This window comes from Pholcus phalangioides, unplaced genomic scaffold, assembly GCF_987345545.1.
Source record: "Pholcus phalangioides strain wild (caught in Gottingen) unplaced genomic scaffold, Ppha-v1.0 ptg000016l_1, whole genome shotgun sequence".
Lineage (NCBI taxonomy): Eukaryota > Metazoa > Arthropoda > Arachnida > Araneae > Pholcidae > Pholcus > Pholcus phalangioides.
The window spans coordinates 402,023-426,334 of NW_028301609.1; the positions used below are offsets into that span (position 1 = coordinate 402,023).

The 24,312-nt window shown below is 37.6% G+C and overlaps 2 protein-coding genes across 5 annotated transcripts in view; both read right to left on the reverse strand.

Moving 5' to 3' along the window:
• Positions 1-1,177: 1,177 nt before the first annotated feature.
• On the reverse strand, positions 1,178-13,242 carry l(1)G0004 (RNA-binding protein pno1). Of its 3 annotated transcripts, none has more exons than XM_089245763.1 (8): positions 12,935-13,242; positions 11,091-11,246; positions 9,588-9,737; positions 7,074-7,157; positions 3,572-3,632; positions 3,354-3,471; positions 3,137-3,207; positions 1,178-1,284 (listed from the first exon to the last, which is right to left on the reverse strand). In XM_089245763.1, the coding sequence occupies exons 2-8, from the start codon at positions 11,232-11,234 to the stop codon at positions 1,217-1,219; spliced, it is 696 nt and encodes a 231-aa protein (XP_089101889.1). In that variant the 5' UTR covers positions 11,235-11,246; positions 12,935-13,242; the 3' UTR covers positions 1,178-1,216. The 3 variants fall into 3 exon arrangements, with proteins under 3 accessions (XP_089101889.1, XP_089101890.1, XP_089101891.1); XM_089245764.1 differs by having other exon boundaries at positions 12,825-12,945; XM_089245765.1 differs by having other exon boundaries at positions 12,883-12,936.
• An 8,717-nt stretch (positions 13,243-21,959) lies between these two features.
• The window catches only part of Trm1 (tRNA methyltransferase 1), a 41,353-nt gene continuing 39,000 nt past the window's right edge, over positions 21,960-24,312 (reverse strand). For both annotated transcript variants that reach the window (XM_089245766.1, XM_089245767.1), the window contains one exon: positions 21,960-22,049. In XM_089245766.1, the coding sequence (XP_089101892.1) occupies positions 21,981-22,049 (69 nt within the window). In that variant the 3' untranslated portion in view covers positions 21,960-21,980. The remainder of the gene's footprint in view (positions 22,050-24,312) is intronic.

The window sequence follows — 24,312 nt, forward strand, 5'->3', positions numbered from 1 at the left end:
GCCCGTCATTTAAGCCCTGTTCACATGTGCAAGATTGGGGGGTCGCTTTGGTGATAATTACCAGCATGACAACTTTTTTCCCCTCGTAGGGAAGAAAAAGGTGGGAAGAGGAGCTCATCAAAAAAGCCCATCTTTCTTGAGGTGGATTGGTGGTCGACACCAACCTTTTCTCCCATAATCCTTTGCTCTGTGAAAACTACTTTAGGCTCCTTCGTCAGCCATCTTGAATCAATCACTTTCATTCAACCCAGTGACTACTTCCGGAAAGAAGAGGGGGATTACTGGCTTAAACTAAATGTCATGTGAATGGTTTGTAGAGAGTCTCCGTTACCGGGAACTACCCAGGATGTTTTATTGCACATGTGAACGGGGGGCCCTGGGGTTGACGGTATTATAAATTTGCTGCCATCTACAGTTTAGAAATAAAACAAGTTGAAGTTTTTCTATTTCTTTCTAAATAATAGGTAGCATGGGGCTTTTTTCATTTGTGATCCATGAATTAAGTTCTCTTAAATTTCTGGATAGATGGCAGGAAGAGTTGCAGTATTTGGACACAGCCTTCATTCAATCAGACTTCATTAGTGCTAAGCTGCCCATATTTCCTCGGAAAATGTGTGGGAATTTGGGATCTCGAATATGGGAAAACAAGGCCAATTACAGTTAAAAATGCTGCCAATTACGACAAAAATCTCTAAAACATTACCAAATTACGGAAATAAAGCACTCATAGGCAGAGATGGACTTGAAGGTCTGGGGAGAAGCACAATGATGTGCACACAGGTTACTCATAGACATCTCTCCCCATGGATCGTAGACAGGAAATTACTGTACTAAATTGGAGCCTGAAGACAACATAAAATTTCCCGATTGTCTACCAGAATGGGGTTGTAAGTTCTGGAAAAGTAAAAAATATGTGCTGCCTGGCAGTCGAGTGGTTAGGGAACTAGCTTCTCACTGTGCAGGTCTGGGTTCGAATCCCGGTTCGGGCATGGATGTTTACTAACACTAACAAATTCCCTGGACGGATCATGCTGATCCCTTGGGAATGCGTGAGGATCACGGTATTATTATGATTATATATATTAATTTCTCTTGGAAAAGAAATGATTGATTCTTAGAAAATTTGGCAGGCATCTTATTTTTTCAAGTCTTGATATAGAATAATACTAAGACCAAATAACGCTTAATTACATTATTTTATTACAGAAAATATACATCATATAGATTCGGCCAAACGATTTGAAATATTCTTCATTGTCCCAAACACTTTAGATGGTGCACTTCCTGAAAAGCCAAAAATAATTGATGTGATTGAAAGTAACAAGACAATAATTATTTTATAATTGTGTGAAATGATGAACGCATGTTAAAAGTCATTTACAGGGAGGGAGGCTATAGCGCAAGGTGGTAAGTTTTGAGGGGCAGCTATTCGAGGTCAAGAATATAAAATAGAATGCTAGAAGGGTGGTAAAACCTTTATCAGACAGTAACCTAGAGAAATAAGGGAACTCTGTCAGTAAGTTATCTGGAGAACAAAGGACCAGATCAGTGTGTGATTAAGAGTGAGTTAGTGATTATGGAACAACCAAAATTGCACGCAAGCATATGATTGACCAAATGAATGACCCAGAGAGCAAGAAACTAGGTCAATGAACAACCAAAAGTGACGTATAGAGCAAGAGACCAGGTCAGTGAGAGATTAAAAGAGTGATTTAGACAGCAAGTCAATAAGCGACTAAAAATTTTACAAGCATGTGAGTGGGCAGAAGAGTGGCAAATGCCAGAATTACAATATAAAAGATTTTATAAAATTTGTCAAACGTAACCAATAAGCTTAACCTGCTACGCAACAAATGTTTATTTATTTATTCACATCTCAACAGGCAAGGATTGCCCAATTATAAAGATGGACAAGAGAAGAGAAATATAGAAGGTGAATACGACAAAGCACAAAAAAAAAACCAAATGGAACAACGATTAAAAATACGATACTCAGAATTACACACGGAAAAGCATATGAACACACATATAACTTTTAAGAAATTCCCTTATAGTTGAATTGAACATATCGGGTTTCACACCGCAGTGATTATATATATTACACATCTCAAAAATAAGGGACCGTCATAAAATATTTGGGGTTAAGTCTGCCGAACAGGCTATTTCCTATCAGCATAGTGATTAAGATAAGTTCAACAAGATGAAGATCGCAATCAATTATACTATTGACAATTTTATACAAAAAGCAAAGGTAACTTCTTTGGCATTCCAATGATTGAAAATGAAAAAAAACATTGCAGTTTAGTTGTACTTACATCATTAATGTAGACGTGGAATTGCCTGTAAAACATGTAACGTAGAAATCTGTTCTGGACTCTTTCTAGAATCAGTGAATCTACATTGTTGTGAGGACTCCATATAATAGTGCAGTACTCCAGTTTCTGGAGTAACAAATCTGTTACAACCATAAAGTTTGTTGGTTGCATTTATAAAGTTTTATAAAATAACTTTTATAAAACTTTTAAAATTTAATACAAGCTTTAGAGACAGGCATATTTAATGGGAAGGGAGCTAAGCATGTGCAGTAGCCCAGGGCAGCAAATTTGAGGAATGAATGGTCAAGAAAGTTAGACTAGTATGAGAGAAGAGCAGCAAAATTTGTTTAGGACTGCGTGTACTATGAGAAGTGGAACAGCAATAACACATTCTGTTAGTACAGCAAAACTCCTAAACTCTTCAAGGGATAGAGAATTGCATCATATCATTATAAAGGATTTATCATTGTAGAGTATATGAACACTATGAAAAGTGAACTGGGACCAGGGAATAGCATTATCATATAGGTCAGGTGTTCTCGAACTGTGCACTAGTGCGCCTCCAACCTTTGCACCCCTGATAAAGGTTTTTCAAAAATGTTCTATGTTAAACTACTCTGGGAAGCTGGTAGAGCTCGCAGATAAGCATTGAATAGGAAACTGGGGTGCTGCAGGTGGAAAAAGTTCAAGAACCCCTGATATAGGTGATTATGGTTATAGAGGGTATCATTATACAGGAGTTTCACAGTGTACATTGTAACAGCTATTCTAATCAGATTCAAACAATGTGCAATATTCCATTTTCCATTTTAAAAACTTACCTAATATTAGGTTACAAATTGTTGTTCGTGCCGCCCTTGTATTCTGATAAGATCCTAAGATATGAATTCGGCTAAAAAAAAGTAATATTCATCATTTTCCTGAAGGAATTATGAATACAAATCTCACATTCAATATTGAAATCTAATTCGGAAACACATCGTGAATATAAGCATTTTCAAAATGCATACAGAGTTTAAAAGAAAATGTGAGAATTACCTATCTGCCACCACTATCCTTGTCCTTGTGGCATTTTCTATGGTGAACTTTGTGCGCCCACTTTTACCAGCTATCCTGCCAATCGCTCGAGATAAGTGATCACCGTGCAGAGTTTTGACTGAAAAAAAAAACCCATTGAAATGTAATTTTATCAAAAAAATTTCAAAAATAACTCATCGTAAATAATTTAAAACTGCATGGCAAATGAATGCAATTACCATCTTTCACGTCAAAGGACTCCAGAAACAATTCATCCAACCTAATCAGTGCAATAGCATCCTGAAAAAATTTTACAATACCATTAGTTTTATGCAGTCGAAATAACTAAACAGATTTGATTCAAAAAAATAATTATGATCATCATTTTGTGAATGATTCTAAAGCACTATGGGGCCGTTCAAGTATTACATAAGCAAATTTTTAGCCATTTTTGACCCCCCCCCCCCCGTTAGCAATATTTCGTCATCAGCTCTGCCCCTCTGAATCCTAATGCATATTATATTGGTGGGATCAGAGACGTGCATAGAGGGGGGGGGGGCTTATGCTCCTCTCCCACGATCAAAAATTTATTTTTTTGAATTGAAATTTCGAAAGAAAATACCTTTATACGTTGTTATAATTAATGTCTGTTAATTTCAATGTTATTTGAAAGCTATGAACTCAAAATTTATCTTTAATAAATTCATTGCGACCTACCCTCTAAGCCATACAATGATAAATCGCATAAAGGCCCTTGGACCAAATATGTCCCCTGGGGGTTATCTGATGCAGCCTGCCCCCCCCCCCCAAACCTAATTTTGTAAAAATGAACTAAAAGCAAGATTCATTTACAGATCTCTTAAGTGTCCTGTGGCACAGTTCCAGAACACTTTAGCGATCCGTGACATATTTAGAGATCCCTTGAGTGACATGTGACATAGTTTTAGAGCACTTAAGTGGCCCCCAGTGTGGTTCTACATCACTCAAGTTAGCTGCGGCACATTCTCAAATTATTTAAGTGATCTGCAGCATATAATTACGGATCACTTGAGTGATGCGTGGCACAGCTCCAGATCACTTAAGTGGCCCAGCTCCAGATCACTTAAGTGGCCCAGACACACTTCTAGATCACTTGAATCCGCGAAACATTTACAGATCACTAAAGTGGCTCTGTAAAGGCACTTAACAATAAGGGGGGATGTTACTTCAAGTGCCCAAAACTATCTCATAGCTGCCAAGTCTCCCGAATTTTTCGGGAATCTCCCGAATTTTAGCTTCATCGCTCGACCTCCCGAAAAGTTCTTAAATCTCCCGAATTTTTACGAAAATCACAAAAATCCCTAATTGTCCCTTAAAATTCCCTACTTCATTAAAAAAAATCCCCGCTTATAAAAACAATCCCTAAGGAATTTCTTGTGGGGCATGAAGCCTCTTTTTTTTCCCGTTTCGAAATGACGTCACACGTCGTAAATGGGGAAATTCCCTTTTTAAGGAAGTTTTACAAACCCTCTGATGGTAACAAGAAAGTTGTTTGTCTTATCGTGCAGGGAAATGGCTTAGCAGCCAATAGTCCTGGATAATAATTGAAGATTATAGTCACGCGCATGTGGTCAAAATTTCTTTTGTTATAACGTGCGATATAACAAAACACGAATACTGATAAGCAAAAACATACTTAATCAATTTTAAAGATACTTATTTCGATGAATTTCCTTTCATCAAACGTTCCAGAAGAGGGCCGACTTTTCCTTTTTGTACAAGTTGTGTTACGGACATAAACATCGGGCATGGAAAGACTGCCATCATCACTCGTGAAATGAAAAAAAAAACCATCAAGCAAGTGTCACAAAAAGTCAGTGTTATTCAAAAATTGACGGTGTTTTCCATCATCTTCGGATGATTTTGGGGTCATTCGCGCAGAATGTTTGTTCACAGCGTTTCTGATTGAACACAATATTTATTTTTACATCACTGAAGTTTTGGCCTCCAATTTCACTTGTTTTTTGCGTAGGAATTTTATTTCCAAGGGTTTAACTTCCATGTGTGTAAAATCCCTATTTTAATTTGACTTCAGTAGGGATTTTATTCCCTACGCTTTAACTTTTATGTTTGGAAAATCCCTATTTTATTTGGAAAAATCCCTATTGTATTTATTAGGGAATGGTTTTAGCATAAAATACGGGTTTGCGCGAAAATCTCCCGAATTTTCATTTTCAAAAGTTGGCAGCTATGCTATCTACAGGTTTCTCTTTTTGACGCATCGAGTAAGATGCCAGTAAAAAAATTTCATATTTTCATAAATGGTGGTTGATGACAAGCATTAACCAACCCCCTTCCTGTCATCAAAAGTCAGCAAATCGGAAACCCCTTTCCCCATCAATGCTGACATAATACTTGAATGGCCCCTATCAGCCAGAAATTACACTTGCTTCAATGAGTGGGGCAAATGAAACCCTTCATCAACTAAAATTAAAATAATCTTGAAAAAGGAACGCTGTAGAAAATAAGTTTAAAACATTAGCCCTAAAAAACAGGAGATTCAGAAAATTTGCTGCCATATTTTCAAGAAGTTTCGTTGACTTCTTCGATGTAGGTCTAGGTTAAACATGCAGTAATAAATCTTGAATCAGATTTTGAGTCAAACGTTATTGCCAGTCTTGAAAAGTTTGTCTAAATTACCTCAATTAATATTCATTGACAATGCACCTGGTCACTCATCGACCACGCTAATTAATTTTGGCATTATTCAGAAGTTTGTTTGCTTGACTTTATGCAGAGAAACAAAAATTAATAGAATAACGCTGCTTCAACACAAACAGCTCACTTCTTCCGATGAATTAAAGTGTTATCAAAAATGTGCTACCCATGACATTTGTTTGTAAATATTTTGTAGTAATTTTAATAGTTTTTTGAATTGTATATAGGACAACCTGCTGCATCTTTTTCATTACAATTTTTTTCCCCAAAAGACTGGTATTTCCCGGAAATATCACACATATTTGAATACAGAATTGCACTCAAATGTAGGCCTGCATTACACTGTAAACGTTTGATAAAAGGTATTTTACAAAACTTGAAGAATGCAACCAATAAGTCTATTATGGAATTCAATACGTTAATTGGCGACATTTTTGAAGTTTCATAAATGAACTTTTATAGTGTAATACTGGCCTTAAACAAATTTGACTTACACACTTATTATCACAAAAATTAGAATTTAATTCATACAAAAAATTTACACGCTTTTAAGACAAAATTTTTAATTGGTCGAGATGTTTCAGCTCTACAATGGAAAGCTACTACACCGCACACCAACTCCGGTCATATATCGCCATACTGCAATTTCCAACCAGTGGAGTTGGGTGGGAAATTAAGGCTCCATCCATCGGTGGTCACCCTAGGCTCGGTAGGTAAAGAACTTGCTTCAAATGTTCTATGCCCGGATTCGAACCCATGGACCTTGATGGTAACCTTCATAGTGGAACACGAGCATCTTTACCACTGTGCCACTCTGGCACACAATGGAGAGCTGTCATCAGGACATTGTGATCAGAAATCACAAGTGAGTCATTGAAGGGGTGATGTTTATGTTCGTCACCTATGAACACGCCACCAGTTTTGTCAGTTTGGACGGGCTCTATTAACCTCAGTCAAGTCAGAATTTTCAATACTTTGCAATAGATGGCAACCCAATTCGCATCCGCACAAACATATCATAAAAACCAAATATTTGATACATACCTCAACATCAAATCCTAGAGTAAATGCTTTCACAAAATCGCAGCCTTTTTGAAGAGCACCGATATCCTTTGTTTCTTTACATGTCTGTAAAAATAAAAGGCCAATGTTGAACTTGATAATATGCCCAAAATGAAGTCATGGTTCACTATATCTACCAAACATGCTCTCAACACTGAAAAACACTGTTTCTCAACCGTCAGGCCCCGGCATCAATCAAACCAGACCATGAGTGGTTCACCGTTTCACTTTTTAACCCATTTATTTTTATTGGTTGTTTCTATGACCGGGCCCTCCATTCACAAAAAAGTAGTATGCATTCATATAGAAAAGTTCTAAAAATTGGTGGAGGCTGGGCTGCAATTTTCAACATCAATACGACTTTTAAACCTGTTTAGGCTGCAATACAATTTATTTCATCTGTTAAGTAAAACCGAAGAAGGCTGGAGAGTATTGTATAATTTGTCTCAACAAGATTCATCTCCATCTTGTATATACTTTTTGAGGTATGCCGTAAAACAATTTTATCTTTTCGTCACATACGCAAACTAAGGTAGTTAAATTTGTATCAGGAGAATCAATCTGTAGACACAAGAAATGCTCACGTGTTGTATATACAGTGGAATTTTGATAATTAGAATGTGGTTAATTTAAATTTCCAGGTAATTCGAATTTTAGGAATTCCCCTTGAGTTTTCTATTGAATTTGATGTTAAAATTACCTGTTTGAGTATTTTTCTCTAAGGTTTAGGATAATTTGAAGTTTAATTTAAATTATGAAAAGTGTCTCTTTCCTTGGAATTTCCCTCCAAATTATCTTAACGCTTTCAGACATTTTCTTTATTCCGTTGTTCAATGATCTTTTTTAGAATATAACAGTAGGCAATAAAAAAAATGTTTATAATCAACAAAATTTGGACTTTTTTTTATTGTGGCTCCAAGCAAGAAGCAATGATTTTGTTACCAGTTGTACACACACAGGCTTTTGTCTTTTCGTTGGCTGCTGGAGTTTTACCAGAATTTTAATGACTTCATTAGTACTCACATATTCATAGAGTTGCTAAAAGCTGTACTGCTGTAATCCCAGTTCAGACATGCCAACCATAGGAGTCCAGGAATCGGACAAGTGCTGTTTTTTACGGAAGAATCTGTTTCATAGTAGAAAGAAAACCCATCTGTCAAAAGCTGCACGATTTTCGCCGTCTGTGATGATGTAGCAAACTTTAATTCCATCTTCATCCCACAAAGCAAACACCGAAAATGAAGTGTGCAGTTGATGTTTGTAATTTTTCCGTGAAATTTTAATTTTTGGTTAAAATCTGAGAGAAAATTCTGGAGAGCACGAGGAAGGGTAAAAAATCCAGATTTTTTTCTCCGGCCTAAATCCAAACAGTTGGCAAAGCTGCCAGTTAGTTACTTGTCTGGTGAAAATGTTTTGAAAAATTTCTCTCTTTATGTTTGTTCATTTATTTCGAAATATCAATGCAGCTTAGCAAAATTTTTCACCAGGTCCATAGAAGATTCATAAGCTTATTCAACTCTAGAAAAAATTCAGCAGTTACAGCTCGAAAATCACATCGTTCATTCTCTAAATAAACCTGAAGATTTTGAACAATATTCAGGAGCATCGAGAAGAAAACAAATTTAAATTACAAATTTACAAGTGAAATAGTTTACATGATAGTTTATATTATATACAAATACTAATTGCAACGAGGAAATTGCCATAGTAAGTGTCTCAGCTAAGGGCCTTCCTTCCCCCTTCCCTCGCTTTCTATTCCCATCACGCCTCTTCCCGATTGGAGAACCTTACATTACTGTAGCATTTAAAATTTTAATAATTATTAAGAGCTTTTGAGAACTTCCAGTCATTTTATATGGCCGCTATGGTGGTCGAGTAGTCGCGAGGACCCAGGTTTGAACCCCACCGTTTGCCATAGTGATGGTCGGCTGAAGTTAAAATTTTTCTGTGGTTCCCAACTTCAAGCCGAGAGACCCCATTAAGGCCTACAACAATACAATTATTCAATCATTACACAGAAACAAACTTTACGTCAGGTTCACTACACATATACACACACATTCCAACATGTCCCAATTCGTTAGAAGTTCCGAAGAAGAATATGAATGAGATGCATGTCTGGTTCAGTAGTAGTAGTTATTTTATATGGATGAATTGGATAATTCGGGCTATTTTTGCTGTTCCCTTGAGCTTTGAAATAACCAAGTTCGACTGTACTTCCTGAGATATGAGCATTTAAATAATTTTGTTGTGCCAAATTTTCGGAGATGCGCTCAGTTTGTCTAAAAGATTATTTAAAAGACGTATTCATGTCAGAGATAAATTCACAAGGTTTTCATATGTGATTTGTATGTACTTTCTTCACTGAGGACACTGCATTACATTATTAATGCATGCGATTTTAAAGAAAATTATATGTTCATTCAGCATGCGACAAAAGAAAAAAGCTACTCCCGCTATTTTGTCATAATTGGCATTGCGAGGTTGTAAACATACCCTTATTTCAACCGTCCTAGTTTTGGTGTTGTATCTTATCTGTAGATTCAGGTGATTAACAACTGGCGTAAATATTTTCATCCAATTCTCTTTCAAGGGGGTGAGTCTGTTTGGAGGGACTGGAACTTTCCGCATTTCAACAGCGCCTGCCTAAGAGAATAAATTAATACACACAATCAGACATTGTAACAAATTCATAAGAAAGCATATACAGTAAAAAAAACACAACTATAAAACGTAATGGACAAGCCTTATGTTTGTGAATCAAAATTTCTATACAATGAAATGTGAATCAATTCGAAGGTTCCAGAAAATCAAAAATACCTTGTCTGAAATAATGATGAAATGACATTAAAAGTGGGTGAAAGGTATATGACAGAGAGAGAGAGAGATGCAATTTTTGGGATTGTCAATGTTGGTCTATTTGTCTGTAACACTGTGGATATTTATACAGAGCCGGACATTTGTTCGGTGGAACAAGAAGTGACGCCACTTTTTAGTGTGTTTGTTCTGAGAGCGTATGCATATTAGTGACAAGTAGATGTTCATGAACAGATAAATTAAGACTCTGGATAGCATCCGCTGTTAGTCCAGTTGGTGGCTTTACTCCACAAAATGACTCGAATTTCGCTCGTAACTCTAGTATATCCCCCTCTTCCTTCTTATACTTACATCTTTGATTTTTTGGATGATTGAATACAAGGGAAAAACAAAAATTGGGAAAGCTGATATTAAATGTCCAGTCATCATCCCTAGCGGGTCATCTTGGGACGAGTGTTCACAATTGATTCATTTTTAATTACTTATACTTGAGGGGTGACATATGAGTATGCAAAGCATGGCCACCTGCCCCATGTGAACCGTCATGAGAAAATAAAAGTGAAATTGCATTGCACTAATTACAATATAAGTGTGATAATTATTAGTTTTATTTTTAAAAGGTAGGGTAAGCTGGTGACATGACTCAATCAAATCTGCCATACATTGAACAAACGTCACATGTCACTGAGAGATCTGGGAAGAATGTGATTACAAGTCTTATGCCAAATAAACATCCAGCTCCATATAAGTATCCTCTGCCTGTCAGTAATTGGTTTTCCAGTTCCTGAATCCTATTCCTGACGATAGTTTTACGTAACACCACTTGTTAGAATCACAGATAATGTTATGATTCAGGTATTACCATCACTTTTGCAAAGTACGGAAAGGACCAATATCATAATGAAGAGAAAATTTGTTATAGTTATCAATATTTTGGTTTATGCTATCTTTTTTTTCCGTCGAGTTTTTTGAATATTTTGAAGTTAAGGTTAAACCAGACTCATTTTTCCTCCCTATAAGTTATCTAGCAATCAATCTGCAAGATTACGTAGGTGGTCAGAAGATTCCCATATTGACAAAAAATTTCCATACATCGTTCACCAATGTCCGAATCAAAGAAATGTCAGAAACTCAAAGCAAATCGTAATGATACACACAAAAAAAAGATAATTCTCAGCATACCAAGAAACTTTTCTTAATAGGAGGGTACTTCGGTCGTTCTTTATCGGCCTCTGAAGTTTCCATCTTATCACGTTTCCGTTTCCTACTTTTCTGCTCCGACCATCCTTCATCAGGTATATCTTGCATAATCTCTTGTGTAGCCATTGCTGTTATAATCTGAATGGTTCAAAATATTGTTATCTTCACATATTTAATACAGAAATCAGATAAAACTGACTGATCAAACAATAGCGGCCATATTTCTATATAGTATGATATTTCTACCATGATAATCGCCATTATTTCGAGAGGCTGTGATCCCTCTGAAAGTAGAATATTCCAAAATCTGCATTATAAATTTCAAGCTGAGAGCAACACAAAATGTTTTGAATTCATAGCAACATACCTGCCGACATGAAAGAGGGGTCACTACCCCGTGAAAAAGTTTAAAGAAGCATTATTTTTTTGCGTTTTCTTCACGTAAAAGTTATTTTGGCACCTAAAACTTTTTCCTGCTACCTAGATTTTTTTGCAATTTGTCCAGATTTTTTTTTTTGTTTCACAGGGGTTTTTTTTTTTTTTTTCTGTAATTATTACTTCTTTTCATTTTTGGGTTGCCATTTCCGTTTTTTAATACTACTAAACCACACATGCAAAACTGCTAACGAATTAGTACATGTTGGAATGTACATGTAGTGTAGTTTGCTTTTGTTTTGCATAATGCTTGTAATGTTTCCTTTACTTACGATTAGTTATCTTGGTCATTGTCTGAAGGTGATGCCACCACCACATTTTAATAGAGTATTAGCATTTCAGAGCTTTTTTTTGTGTTTGTGTCGTTTTCCCAGCATGTTACATTGTTTTTCCTATTGAAATATGTCATTTCCAATTTGGTTGTACATTTCATATAATTTATATTTTTCATACTAATTTGCATTTTTAATATACCACTACATTTTTGATAATTTCTTGCATACTAGCCATTTTAAACCCATAATCATGCCGACAGTGTTGCATTATTTAAAAAAAAAAAGGCCTCACAGGTTTTTAATGGTATTCCAGAGAATATTTACATATCAGGATGAAGGAAAGTTTCTGTTAGTCAAAAGAGTCCTTGTTTTCATTATTTCCAATCCCGTATCTGTGTGGTTTAGGATGTTATATTTTAAATCTTGATTCCCCCATTTAGTCGTGAGAATTTGAGAATGCTAGTTTTTGTCGTTCGTTTTTTTTCTTTTTTTTAACAGCTATAGTATTATCCCTTTTTGGCGATGTTTTTCTTTGACAAGAAAGACGTCCAAAAGCATGACTCCATTTCACTCTTGGCGACTTCTTGCCATGCTCTTTTCAACATTTTTCTCCCCAAAGAAAAACAAAATCACCAACACAACACTAAAAGGAGGGATTATACTATAGCTGTTCCTCTTTCTTAAACCAAATTTACTACTTTTGTTTTCCACGAGTTACCGCTGAGCCCCCCACGGATCCCGGGTTGAGAACTGCTGCCTTGGACAATTATTTGGCTGTAATTGGCAACATTACTTGCACTTGAAAATACTCGCCGTATAAAAAAAAATTAACGTTAAAGTTTACATTTCAAAAACAGCAAATAACCCTTGGATCGCTGTTCATCAGCATGATTAATATCTACAACATGAGGTCATTTTGTTTATTGATATCTCAGACACGTGTTCGTAAATGATTAAATGGCACCCGAGGCACTAAAACACATGAAAATAATGAACATAAACAAACCGGAAAAGCTCGTAACAGTGAGAAAAAACCTCGCTAACGGAATAAATCACAAAATTACCTTACAACATGCTTAAATATCGATCAATTTGGATGAAACAAAATTTTCTTACCTGAGAGAAGCCAACTGAGACGGCCGTAGCTCCCGTCACCGAATTAGGTTTAGGCTTTGAAACGACTTCGATGTGGGAGAAAGAACTTTTGGCACAAAAGTTCGCAGCCGGAAATAAAAAGATACGCACAAAAAAATATATTATTGCAACATGAATTATTTATAATATATAGTTTACATAATAATGTCAGGGCCGTCTTAAGAGCATCATGGGCCCCGGGCCAAGTGGTTTTTCTGAGGCCCTACCAGGTGAATTCTAGAAAATTTCAACCGAATCTCATTTTTGTGAGGGCCCCTCTTTTATTGTGGTGGACCCATGCGTTAAGACGGCACTGTCGTTGGTGTCAAAAGAAGAAAGTATTTCATTCAGATCAATTCCTTGCGGACAAAGCTTACAAACTGAGCTGTATACTATGTTCAGTTCTCTTTTGTCACATAAGGAGTCAACCAAACAGTCTCCGCAGAAGCAGACAAGAAGAAATTTGATCCAAAATTGGATTGTTATTAATCGTGCTGTCATCTACTTTTAATGTTAAAAATCATTCATGCGGTGACTGTAAAATTCTTGTTAAAAAAAAAGCTGAATTATTGATTCCGTTTTTTCAGTTCTCTACGAGTAGGGTGACCATGCGTCCCGTATTTCCCTAAGCGAAACCAGGCGGTTCTGGTGCCAGACTAGAGGGGGCGCAAATTTCACTTTATAACCTCTCCTTCGACATTATTGGGGGCGCCAAAATGCGTACTTGCCTCGGCTGCCGAAGCGTCTAGTTGCGGCCCTGATCCCGCCTCCTTAAAACCCTCTTATTTCGGCAATGACTAGCGTAGTTCAGATACCCTTGTAATAAAAGTATCTTTCCCCTCTTAACTGAGGCGAGCTGGAATTCCCGCCCACCCATTGGGAATTTTTGCGATTTCCCGTACCTGAAATCTCGAGAAAAACTCCCGGGAAATTACTGTTGACATGGTAATACTTAAAATGGAATATAAGAGAAGCTAGTCTTTTATCATATTCCATTTCCCATCCCCCGGCTTCGCTCATCACGTGGATGTGGTAACTTAAAATACCCCGTGCGGGCGCACCTGTCCAATTACGGCACAGGCTTTAGTGATTTTGGCTCAGTGGTGATTGTTACATATAACCTTTGAACCCCCCCCCCCTCCAGGAAATTGAATTTTGAAAAATCCGTTCTCTGTGAATCTCTACAATACAAAAATACTGATCAAATTTCATATTTACGGCTTCAAATGTTTCAACTTGGCGTGATTTCTCCATATGACCTCTCATCCTTATGGCCACCTTAGGGGTCGAATTACGAAAAACCCCTTCTTTAGTCCTTACGCATAGGTTGAGATAGACTTGGAAGGCGGCGGGGGGGGGGGATGATGATGTCAATTCATATATACATTAGATCAGTCGACTCCACCTTTGACGATGGGGGGGGGGAGGCAACACCCCCCACGTATCTCCGCCCATATCCTTACGTCAGGAAACAAAAATTTTTACCAAATTTTATATTTATAGCTTTAGTGATTTTGGCTTGGCGATGATGAATCAGTTTGTATCAGGGCATGTTATTTTATATATACAGGGTGATTCAAAACTCAACGTACAAACTTTTAGGGGAGGTAGAAAAAACAAAACACAATCACATAGGAATGTACGATCGGAAACCTCAACCTGATCAGCTGGAGGATAAACGAAGATACAGAAATGATATGCCAATAATGGGTGCAAAGACACTTATTTAGCCATACTTTACACGAGAACAGTACGTGTACACGTTAAGTTTCACAACAAGTGCTCAAAGTTCTTACCATTCACAGTTATGCACAAAGAAAATGTGATTTTTTTTTGTATTCTCTACGTCCCCAAAAAGTTTGTACGTCGATCTTTGAATCATCTTGTATAGATTTTCAAAAAAAAAAATCAATGGAAATTTTTTGTGGGAAATTTAATTAGTATTTTATGCTTGTTATAGCATAGCATTGCTCGGGAAAGAAGAGGGGGGGGGGGGGAGAATAAACTGAGGGGAAAAACGTGGAAGAGGGACTTCCACACACAGTTTGTGTAAACGAAGAGAGTTCAACTTTTAAGAGTGCGAGCCACCTCATTGGTTTGAAAACGTGTCGTGGGCCACTTAAGTCATCTGGAAGAGCGCCGCAGGTCACTTAAGTTATCTGTAAATGTGCCGCGGGTCACTCAAGTTATGCGTTAATATCCCGCTGGTTACTTAAGTGATGTGGAAATGCACCGCGGGCAGTTTGAATAATCTAGAACAGCACCGCGGGCTGCTTGAGTGATATGCAAATTTATCAGTAATATATAAAATTATTGTCGCTTATATATAAGCCAGGGCTGTAACTAGGATTTTAGCCGCCCGGGGCAAACATTATTTTGCCGCCCCCACAACTTTAAAATTCGATAATTTTATAACGGCGTTCATTTTGCCGCGACCTAAATTTTGGCACCTTGTGCAGTTGCCCTCCTCCAGTTCCGACCCTGCTTAAGCGACACAGGTCACTCGAGTGAGCTGATGCTGTGGGCAACTCAAGTCATGTGAGAAGTAAATCATAGGCCACTTGAGTGATCTGGAACTGCGTCGTGGGTCACTTAAGCGATCTGGAACTATGTCGTGACTAAAGTGATCTGGGAATGTGACGCGGGCCACCCGAGCGATCTAGAAAAAACTGCCACTAGCCACTCAAGCGATCTGGTAATGTGCCGCTTGGCTCCCATTTTTGATTAATTTCGTTGTTAGTTGGTCAATATTAATCAATTATTATAAAATTTTTGGGATTCGTGTCGTGAAAACGTCGTGTAATTGAAGTTGTGTGAGACATGAATGAATATTTTAACTTTAAAAAGTATAAAGAGTAATCTAGGCTGAAAATGTGTCGCCGTGAGAGTCGTGTAAACGAGGTTCAACGGTGAATGTGACTTCAGGAATTACGGAGAGAATTCTCGGGAAATGCGATTTCCCGTCTCCGAGGGCTTCAAAAAAATGTCGGGAATTCGGAAACCCTACTGATAACTTGTTTCCCACACTGTCAGATCAACTGGAGTATTTCTCGTCCTTGGGTTTTTTTTTCTTCTGTTATTATTCTCGGAATTGGGGGGGGGGGCATTATCATCTGCACAAAATCGGAAAAAAATTCTTGAAAAAATAAAAGATTTGGCATTTTACAGAGGATTTGGCCAGTTATAATGCGGATCAGTAAAATTTCTAAAACTACTACAGAAAGGATTAAACTTTGAAATTACTTCCAGATCCATAGGCTGGTTAACAGGAGTCATCCGTGGGGGCGTAAAAGTTACTCTGATATCAGAAATATGAAATCTAATTTCTCAATCAACTCTTGTCAAATGAAAAGAAAAAAAGGACGCAAACCTATTATGTCACGACGACTTCTGCGTTGGGGAAGGTATACCATACTGTACCAGGGCCAAGAACTAGAAAGGGTAGGCAAAGGGGTAATTGCCCCGAAAGACAAATTTTAGTGGGGAAAAACAGTAGCATATAAAATCAAATTTTGAAGTGGAAGGGAACCTCGGGAGGGACATGGTGGCAGATTGGGATATGCCAGAAGCGTCTGGAAGATGAACCCATGATGTTATAAAGAAGGTAGATACCAGGAGCAGGGACTGGTCGCGGGTGCTCATTTTATTTGTCTCACCGATCATCAGAGCCGCACCTAGATGCTTGGTCACCCGGGGTAAGCGTACGTTTGGACGCCCTCTTGTAATGTTGAAGGAGTGGTTTCAGAATGAAATTTGCGCTCTCTCAGGTCCAGCACCCGAGGCACGAAACCCGCCTGCTCCCCCCCACCCCCCCCTAGTTGCGGCCCTGCCGGTCATGGCGAGCGTTCCCGGCAACCTTACACGCTTTAAGTTTAAAGTTAAACTTTAAAGTGATTGCTAGAGATAATTTGTTGTTGTCTTGAACCTATCACGCCCTTGCCACGGGTGGGAAGTGACTAAGTCCACTTTGGAGCAGCAAAATTCAGGGTTCGGAGCAGTTTTGGAGCAGCAAATTCAGGATTCGGAGCAGTTTTGGAGCAGCAAAATATGGGATTCGGAGCAGTTTTGGAGCAGCAAATTCAGGATTTGCAGCAGCAAAATTTGGGATTCGGAGCAGCAAATTCAGGATTCGGAGCAGTTTTGGAGCAGCAAAACATGGGATTCGGAGCAGTTTTGGAGCAGCAAAATATGGGATTCGGAGCAGTTTTGGAGAAGCAAATTCAGGATTCGGAGCAGTTTTGGAGCAGCAAAATATGGGATTCGGAGCAGTTTTGGAGCAGCAAATTCAGGATTCGGAGCAGTTTTGGAGCAGCAAAATATGGGATTCGGAGCAGTTTTGGAGAAGCAAATTCAGGATTCGGAGCAGTTTTTGAGCAGCAAAATATGGGATTCGGAGCAGTTTTGGAGCAGCAAAATATGGGATTCGGAGCAGATATTTATAAATTAGAACAGTGAAATTAACAAGAATATTTTCGTTAACCCTCAACCCTTTTCAAAATAAAACTGCACTGTCTTTTGATACCAAACATTTTTTCGTCAGCTTGATTTTTGTTTTTGGTGTTTTAGGCTTTTGACACCTTGTTTGAAAGAGCGGCTGTCATAAAATTTTTTGCACCCGTCTATTTAGGATGATTTTTGCTTACTGAGGGCACTATTTGCTGCCTTGAACAGCAGCACTTCAAATGAGCTAAAACATTTTTATAAGTTTTCAATTTTTTCATACTTGGAAAGATTTTGTTGCAAAATGGAATTGAATTTCGGAAGAATCAACACGATGTCTGGCGATTCAGCACTCATTATCTGGCGAGATTGGCTATCCGACACTCGTTATTTAGCGAAATTGGCGATCTGACACTCGTTATTTGGCGATATTGACGATTTAACGCTCGTTATTCGCCAAAGTTTTTAAACTACATTCGTAATTCGGCGGACATGCACTTTTTACTCCCGGAATGAAATTTTTTTTCACGAAACATCGGGATTTAACACAATGACGATCGACTACAGTAATTTCTGCTGCTTCCAGTGGCGACTTTTTTTTTTTAAACGGAAACACTCGCATTTGCACTTTGACGCTGAAAGACATTGCAAACCATCTTCAGTTCGACGATCACGGACAATATCGGGGTTTCACGATGGAAAGCCCGATGAGGGGCCGATAATTTAAGGCAATAGTTTAGGCATAGTGGAATAAAACACGCTCTTCTCGGAAAGAATCGTTTCGTAGCAAGCAGGAGCAAAAATTTTTTTTCGTCCTTTCCGAAATTCCGGGCATACTAAGCAAAATTCGCTATTTGGCGCAGAAAAATACGAAAATACGCTATTGGAGCAGGATGGCGCAAGATATTAGTTTTGGCGCAGTGCGACGCAATTGGCGCAGAGTTCCCACCCCTGCCTTGCACTACGCCACACGCTGTCCAGAAACGACGTCCTTTCACTTCCGTTCGTCGGCTGCCGATCTCCACATACCATGGCATATTACGTACAGAGGAATCAAAAGGAAAGATAAGAAAATAGACGAAATTCCTTGAGCAACATCCAGAGAAAGGATCAGACTCCTCCATTTAATGTAACTCCTTAAGGGCCTCGCACCTATGGTGGTAATTTCTTTCATAAATTCTGATTTTTCCTCCATTCTGTAATTCTGAATTTCTTCCACATTCTGGAGATCATTTTTATCTAAAAAAGAAATAATTCTGGAATTATCTCTTTCATTTACTCGGAACTTACATGGATGCTGGAAATCTGTGAACTATTTTGCTTTTTTTTAGATTCCAAATTACCATTAATATTTTTTTCGTTAATTTACATACTTTTGTATAGATGTCTCTTTGCATTCCTGTAAATTTTGAAATAATGCATCAATCTTTGCATACGCAGAATTTTCTCAAGGTGGGGGGTTTAAATTTTTTTCTTCTTCTCGGAGGGGGGGGGGGGACACTTTTTTTCCCTGCAAAATAACAATATAATCTCGGCTTGAGGGGGGGGGGGGTTCGGCACCCATCGGAGATTAGGATCTCCGAAAATTATTAGGAGTTCTCGGGGCCCTGCGTCTGGTAAGGGTGGCACTGTTTGCGATAGAAGACCATAATGAATAATCTAGTGAAATCCTGAAGAAATGTTCAAGGTCTTCAACAATGAATTGGATGGATATGATTTTAATTACGGTACACTATATGCAATCTTTGACACATAAATAGATTCTGGTTTTGCGGGGGATGCCCAGGTCCCCCACCCTCCCTGAAGTGCTTAAATAAATTGTTTATTGCGGCAGAGCCTGGGCAGCACCTCCTAGAGATAGGCCTCTGCCAACATTGCCTCTGCACGCTACTCGTGACGTAAACAATTAGTCCATTTCCCCTCAATATATCCAGGGAAAAAAATTCCCTGCTCGTGCCAGTATCATCAGTGTGTGCCCAAGTGGCATGGTGGTACGATGCTCGTCTACCATCGTGAAGGTTGTTGTCAGGGTCCCGGGTTCGAACACCCAAGGGAGGATATCGATAAGATATTTTCCCTAACGAACTCGAGGCGACCACCGATAGACAGCGCCTTCACTTCCAACCCATCTCATTAATGGCAGTAAATTGCAGTATAGCGATATGGCCAGAGTTGGTGTTTGGTGAAGTAGTATCATCAGTGTGCAGAAAAGAAATGATCGGGCTCAGAATTGGCGATTTCTATGCCCCACATCCAATCACCATACGGTATTTGTGAGCCAACCAGGAAGATTCTGCACCAAAATAAGAAACAAAATAGGATGATGTTATCCACAATGTGTGGCAAACTTGCTAGGTAATCCTAATGACGGCAAATGGGGCCTGAAAAAATTGGCAACCCGCGCGGAGGCCTATCTCTAGGAGGTGCAGCCCTGGGTGTCTCGCACTTTCTCCAATGGAGGGCAGAGACGTAACTAGCATTTTGGCCACCCGGGGCAAACATGATTTTACCGCTCCCACAACTTTAAAATTTGATTACTTTATAATGTTCTTTGTTCCCCACCTAAAACTGCCGCCCCCTAAAAATTTGCCACCCGGGGCAGTTGCCCACATCTAGTGAAAAAATAACGTCCCCCACACACAAATCCTAGTCTCAACACTGACATATACGAATACTGTACTATTACAGGCATTTTCACTTTACGTGATTGATTAGTTCCGCAAAATGATCACGTAAGACGAAATTGTGTGAAATGAATTTAGAATTTGACATTGGTAAGATGGAATTAGTAGAGCGGGGAAGGGTATTTCTTGAGAAGGATAAAAAGGAAATAAACTATATACTCCCTGCAGCAAAATATTTTTTGTTAAATAAAAAGTAATTTTATATAAGTATTTTGTAATAATTTAGTTACTTAAAGTTATATGAATTAGCCTGGCAAAATTACTCTTGATGAATGAAAAAAATTTAACTTCTGACTGTCCTCAATCAGATGATGAATGGATCTTTGCTCCCCTGATGAGTCTGGGATTATAGGAATTAAATAAACTCTAACTTAAACAGTCTAGATTCAGCTGAAACATTCTTCATTTTCTCCATCAAAATTGTTGTAGAAAGCCAAAAAATTCTATGCAAATATCCTTCCCAAATGTAAAAATTCTAGTCTCATCAAGGCAAATTTCTTTGATCACAATTTTTGTCATTATCAATGTTCATGGGGTGAAGGGATTTCCGATTTGCTGACTTTTGATGACAAGGGAGAGGGGGTTTGGATAATGCTTATATCATCAACCACCCTTTATGAAAATATGAAATATTTTTAATAGCATCTTACTTGGTGTGAAAAAAACGAGAAAAACCTTTTGGTAGTTTGTGGGCACTTGAAGTAACATCCACCCCCTATTGATAAGTGTCCTACAGAGCTACTTAAGTGATCTCTAAATATTTCTCAGATCCAAGTGCTCTGGAACTGTGCCACGCATCACTCAAGTGATCCATAATTATATGCTGTGGATCACTTAAATAATCTGAAAATGTGCCGCGGGTAACTTGAGTGATGTAGAACTGCACCGGGGGCCACTTAAGTGCTCTAAAACTATGTCACATGTCACTCGAGGGATCTCTAAATATGTCACGGATCGCTAGTGTTCTGGAACTGTGTCTCGGGTCATTTAAGTGATCTGAAAATGTGCCACTGGGCCTCTTAAATGTTCTGGAATTGTACCACGGGACACTTAAGAGATCTGCAAATGTGTTGCTTAGTTCATTTTTACAAAATTAGGTTTGAGGAGGGCAGGCCACATCAGATAACCCACAGACCATATTTGGTCGACGGGCCAAGGACCTTTATGCGATTTATCATTGTATGGCTTAGAGGGTAGGTCACAATGAATTTATTAAAGATAAATTTTACGTTCATGCATAGCCTTGAAATTAACAGAAAATGATTATAATAACATATAAAGGTATTTTCTTCTGAAATTTCAATTAAAAAATATTTTTTTGCATTAAAAAAAAAAAAAAAATTTGATTGTGGGAGTGGGGGCACGAGCCCCCCTATGTACGTCTCTGATCCCATCAATATGCGTTAGGATTCAGAGGGGTAGAGATGATGACAAAATTTTGCTGAAAGAGGGGGGGGGCGGTGTCTGACTTTTGCTGACAAGGGGGGGGGGTCAAAAATGGCTAAAAATTTGCTTATGTAATACTCGAACGGCCCCCAACTAGATAACTTGATTTTAGATGTTTTGAGAAAAACATGTTTAAACACTGTGAATGAAGTGTATATTTAACATTATATTACATAAAAACAAACAAGAATAACTTTGCTTAGACTTCTGTTACAGATTTCCTAGTTGCAGCATATCAAAGTGCATGCTAAGAAGCATCATTTTTTGTAGTTGTATAAAAATAATAAATTTTAGAGTTATCAATCAACATAATACATTTTAGATTTGGTTGTAGTACTAAGGCAACCATATGCAAATTCAGTGAGTACATCTTTATCCAATTAGCATTTAAGTTGGGGTGTTTCTTAACAAAAGAGAAAAATAATAGCATAGTGAAATTAAAATAAAAAAATAATTGTTTATTTCACAGAATCACTGACATTTGAAGAGTCAATTTCAACCTGATGGTTCGCACAATCACTCTCCACCTATTTGAATGAAGACAAAATATGAAAGAATAAGTGATTGAACATAAACAATCATATTTTTGATATAGTTTCTGTAATCGAAAGTGAATGGAGAGGGAGCAAAGCTCCACCATACTAACTATACTATCAATTACAATTTTTAGTGTAGCAAATAGGTGACATTTCCCAGACTTGAAAAATCTGTAGTTTATCACATGATAAAACATTTTGCACCGAAGAAAACATGGCATAAAAATAAAAAGAGGGAAAACAGGATTTTTGGGATCGCTTTCGATGACCATACAACTCCTTTTTTCGCAATACTTCCGTATTTTTCCCCGTTCTGATTTTTTAGCAATGATTGGCAACTTTGCTTGATTTTGACATCATATTTTACAACAATTACAGATTTTCCATACTTGAAATCAAATTGATCATATGTTTTGTAACAAAGCATGGAATTGCAAGAACAGAAAGAATATTTTTTAGTGGTTTTTTTCAAGTAAAACACAATTTGAAGATTTTTAGGAATTTTTCTATAAAAATTCTAAAAATCAGAAGAACCTAATTTTTGACTGGAAGATTTTAATGACGTTGAAAAATCTGAAGCACTGGCACCTATGGAAACAGAATGTGGTTGCCTTCCCCAAAAACCACTACGAGTTACTCTAAGAACTGATGTGTTTAAGACATTAATTAATCATGAATTATCCATGTCAGGAAGAATGTGATCGGACAAAGTGATGTTATGTGATAGAAGTCGTAGATTAGGTCAAACATAGAAGTCAGCAATAGCTTAACATGCTTTCAACAACCACCATAAAATCAAATTATCTAAGAGACGAATGTGTATATGTGGCCCTAACATATTTATGTTGTCAGAGTTACGAGTGCTTCATGTTCTGCCATCTATTATTAATATTTTGAAGTGCAGATAGCAAATGATTGAATTTTCTTGTTATGTAAGTATCATGTTGAGGGTATGCTTGCTCTCTGCTGAGAGACTTTTATGTGGAGAAACACTCTGGGGGGTACTGACCAAAATAACGTCTTTCCTCAATTATTCAGAGAGAGAGATCTAAAATATTTAAACATCAAAGTTCCTTCAATTGGAGAGAGGAGGTAACAAAGCTAAGCAGGATGTGGTCTCTTGCTTTGAAGAAAATCAGATTCTCTTCATTTCGCGGCCACAAAAAAATGAGTAAGACAATAATATAGCTCTCTTGTCCAATCACTCTCTTTTAGAGTTTAGACATACAGATGTTGCTCACGAGACATCGGTTCAAGTTCACAATAAGCAAGTAGCACTATACAAGTCAGAAAGTAAATGCTTTAATCATCAGTCAAACAGCTGTGACAGTCTTATAGTTACAGCTTGCTTAGCTATAACAGGGTTCCCAGCAAAATCTGCTTGATCATTTCCATGACCTAAACTAAAAAATTTCTCTGACTTTCCCTCACCAAAACTCCAGAAGAAAAATAATTCAAAATCTTAGTCTTCCAAATTTCAAACTTTTGTTTTTTGAGTTCCAGTTCCACACCCCCCAAACAAAATTTTTCCATGACTTTTATCGAATACTAGCTTTAATACCCGGCACTGTTTGGGGTTCTTTCTATATACTGGCAACATCAAAGAAGTGACAAACTATTATAAAGACATACAGATGCCTAGGGAATTATATATATATAACTACTATCTAAGTTTACTAAGAGAGACAATAAAAAAAATATTATTTGCCTCTATTTTTTAAACATTCTGAAATAATATTCTCTTGTATTCACTCCTTAATGTTGAAACAGCATGATAAGCCTCACTTTGACAGCACTTTTATAGGCTACAAAATTGACCAAAACATTGTAAATAAATAATGAAAATATGGTGCGACTCTCTTATGTTAGTGCATTTTTGGAAATTTAATCTAATCAATCGACATGACATTCACGTTCCTTTCGTAACTGGGCCTTAATTTTATTGACGTGAATATCACGTCATACGAGTTGATTGGGTAAAATTTGAGTGCAGTGTTCACGCATAGGATATTTAAACCAGAGTTGATCGGATTAAAGCAGAATTTTCAAAATTATGAAGAAGTACTTTCAAATTGTTTGACGTAAAGTCTGTGTTTACAAATGTCCCTGTAGAAGGTGCTCTTCGAGGCCTGTAGACTAGACTAACCAAATTCTATTTTTCCCCAATTTTAAATCTCCGAGGTGTTAAACCTTACTCTGGTCTGTCTCGACCAAAATACGTTCTCTTTCAACAAACAATTCTATCAGATGACTG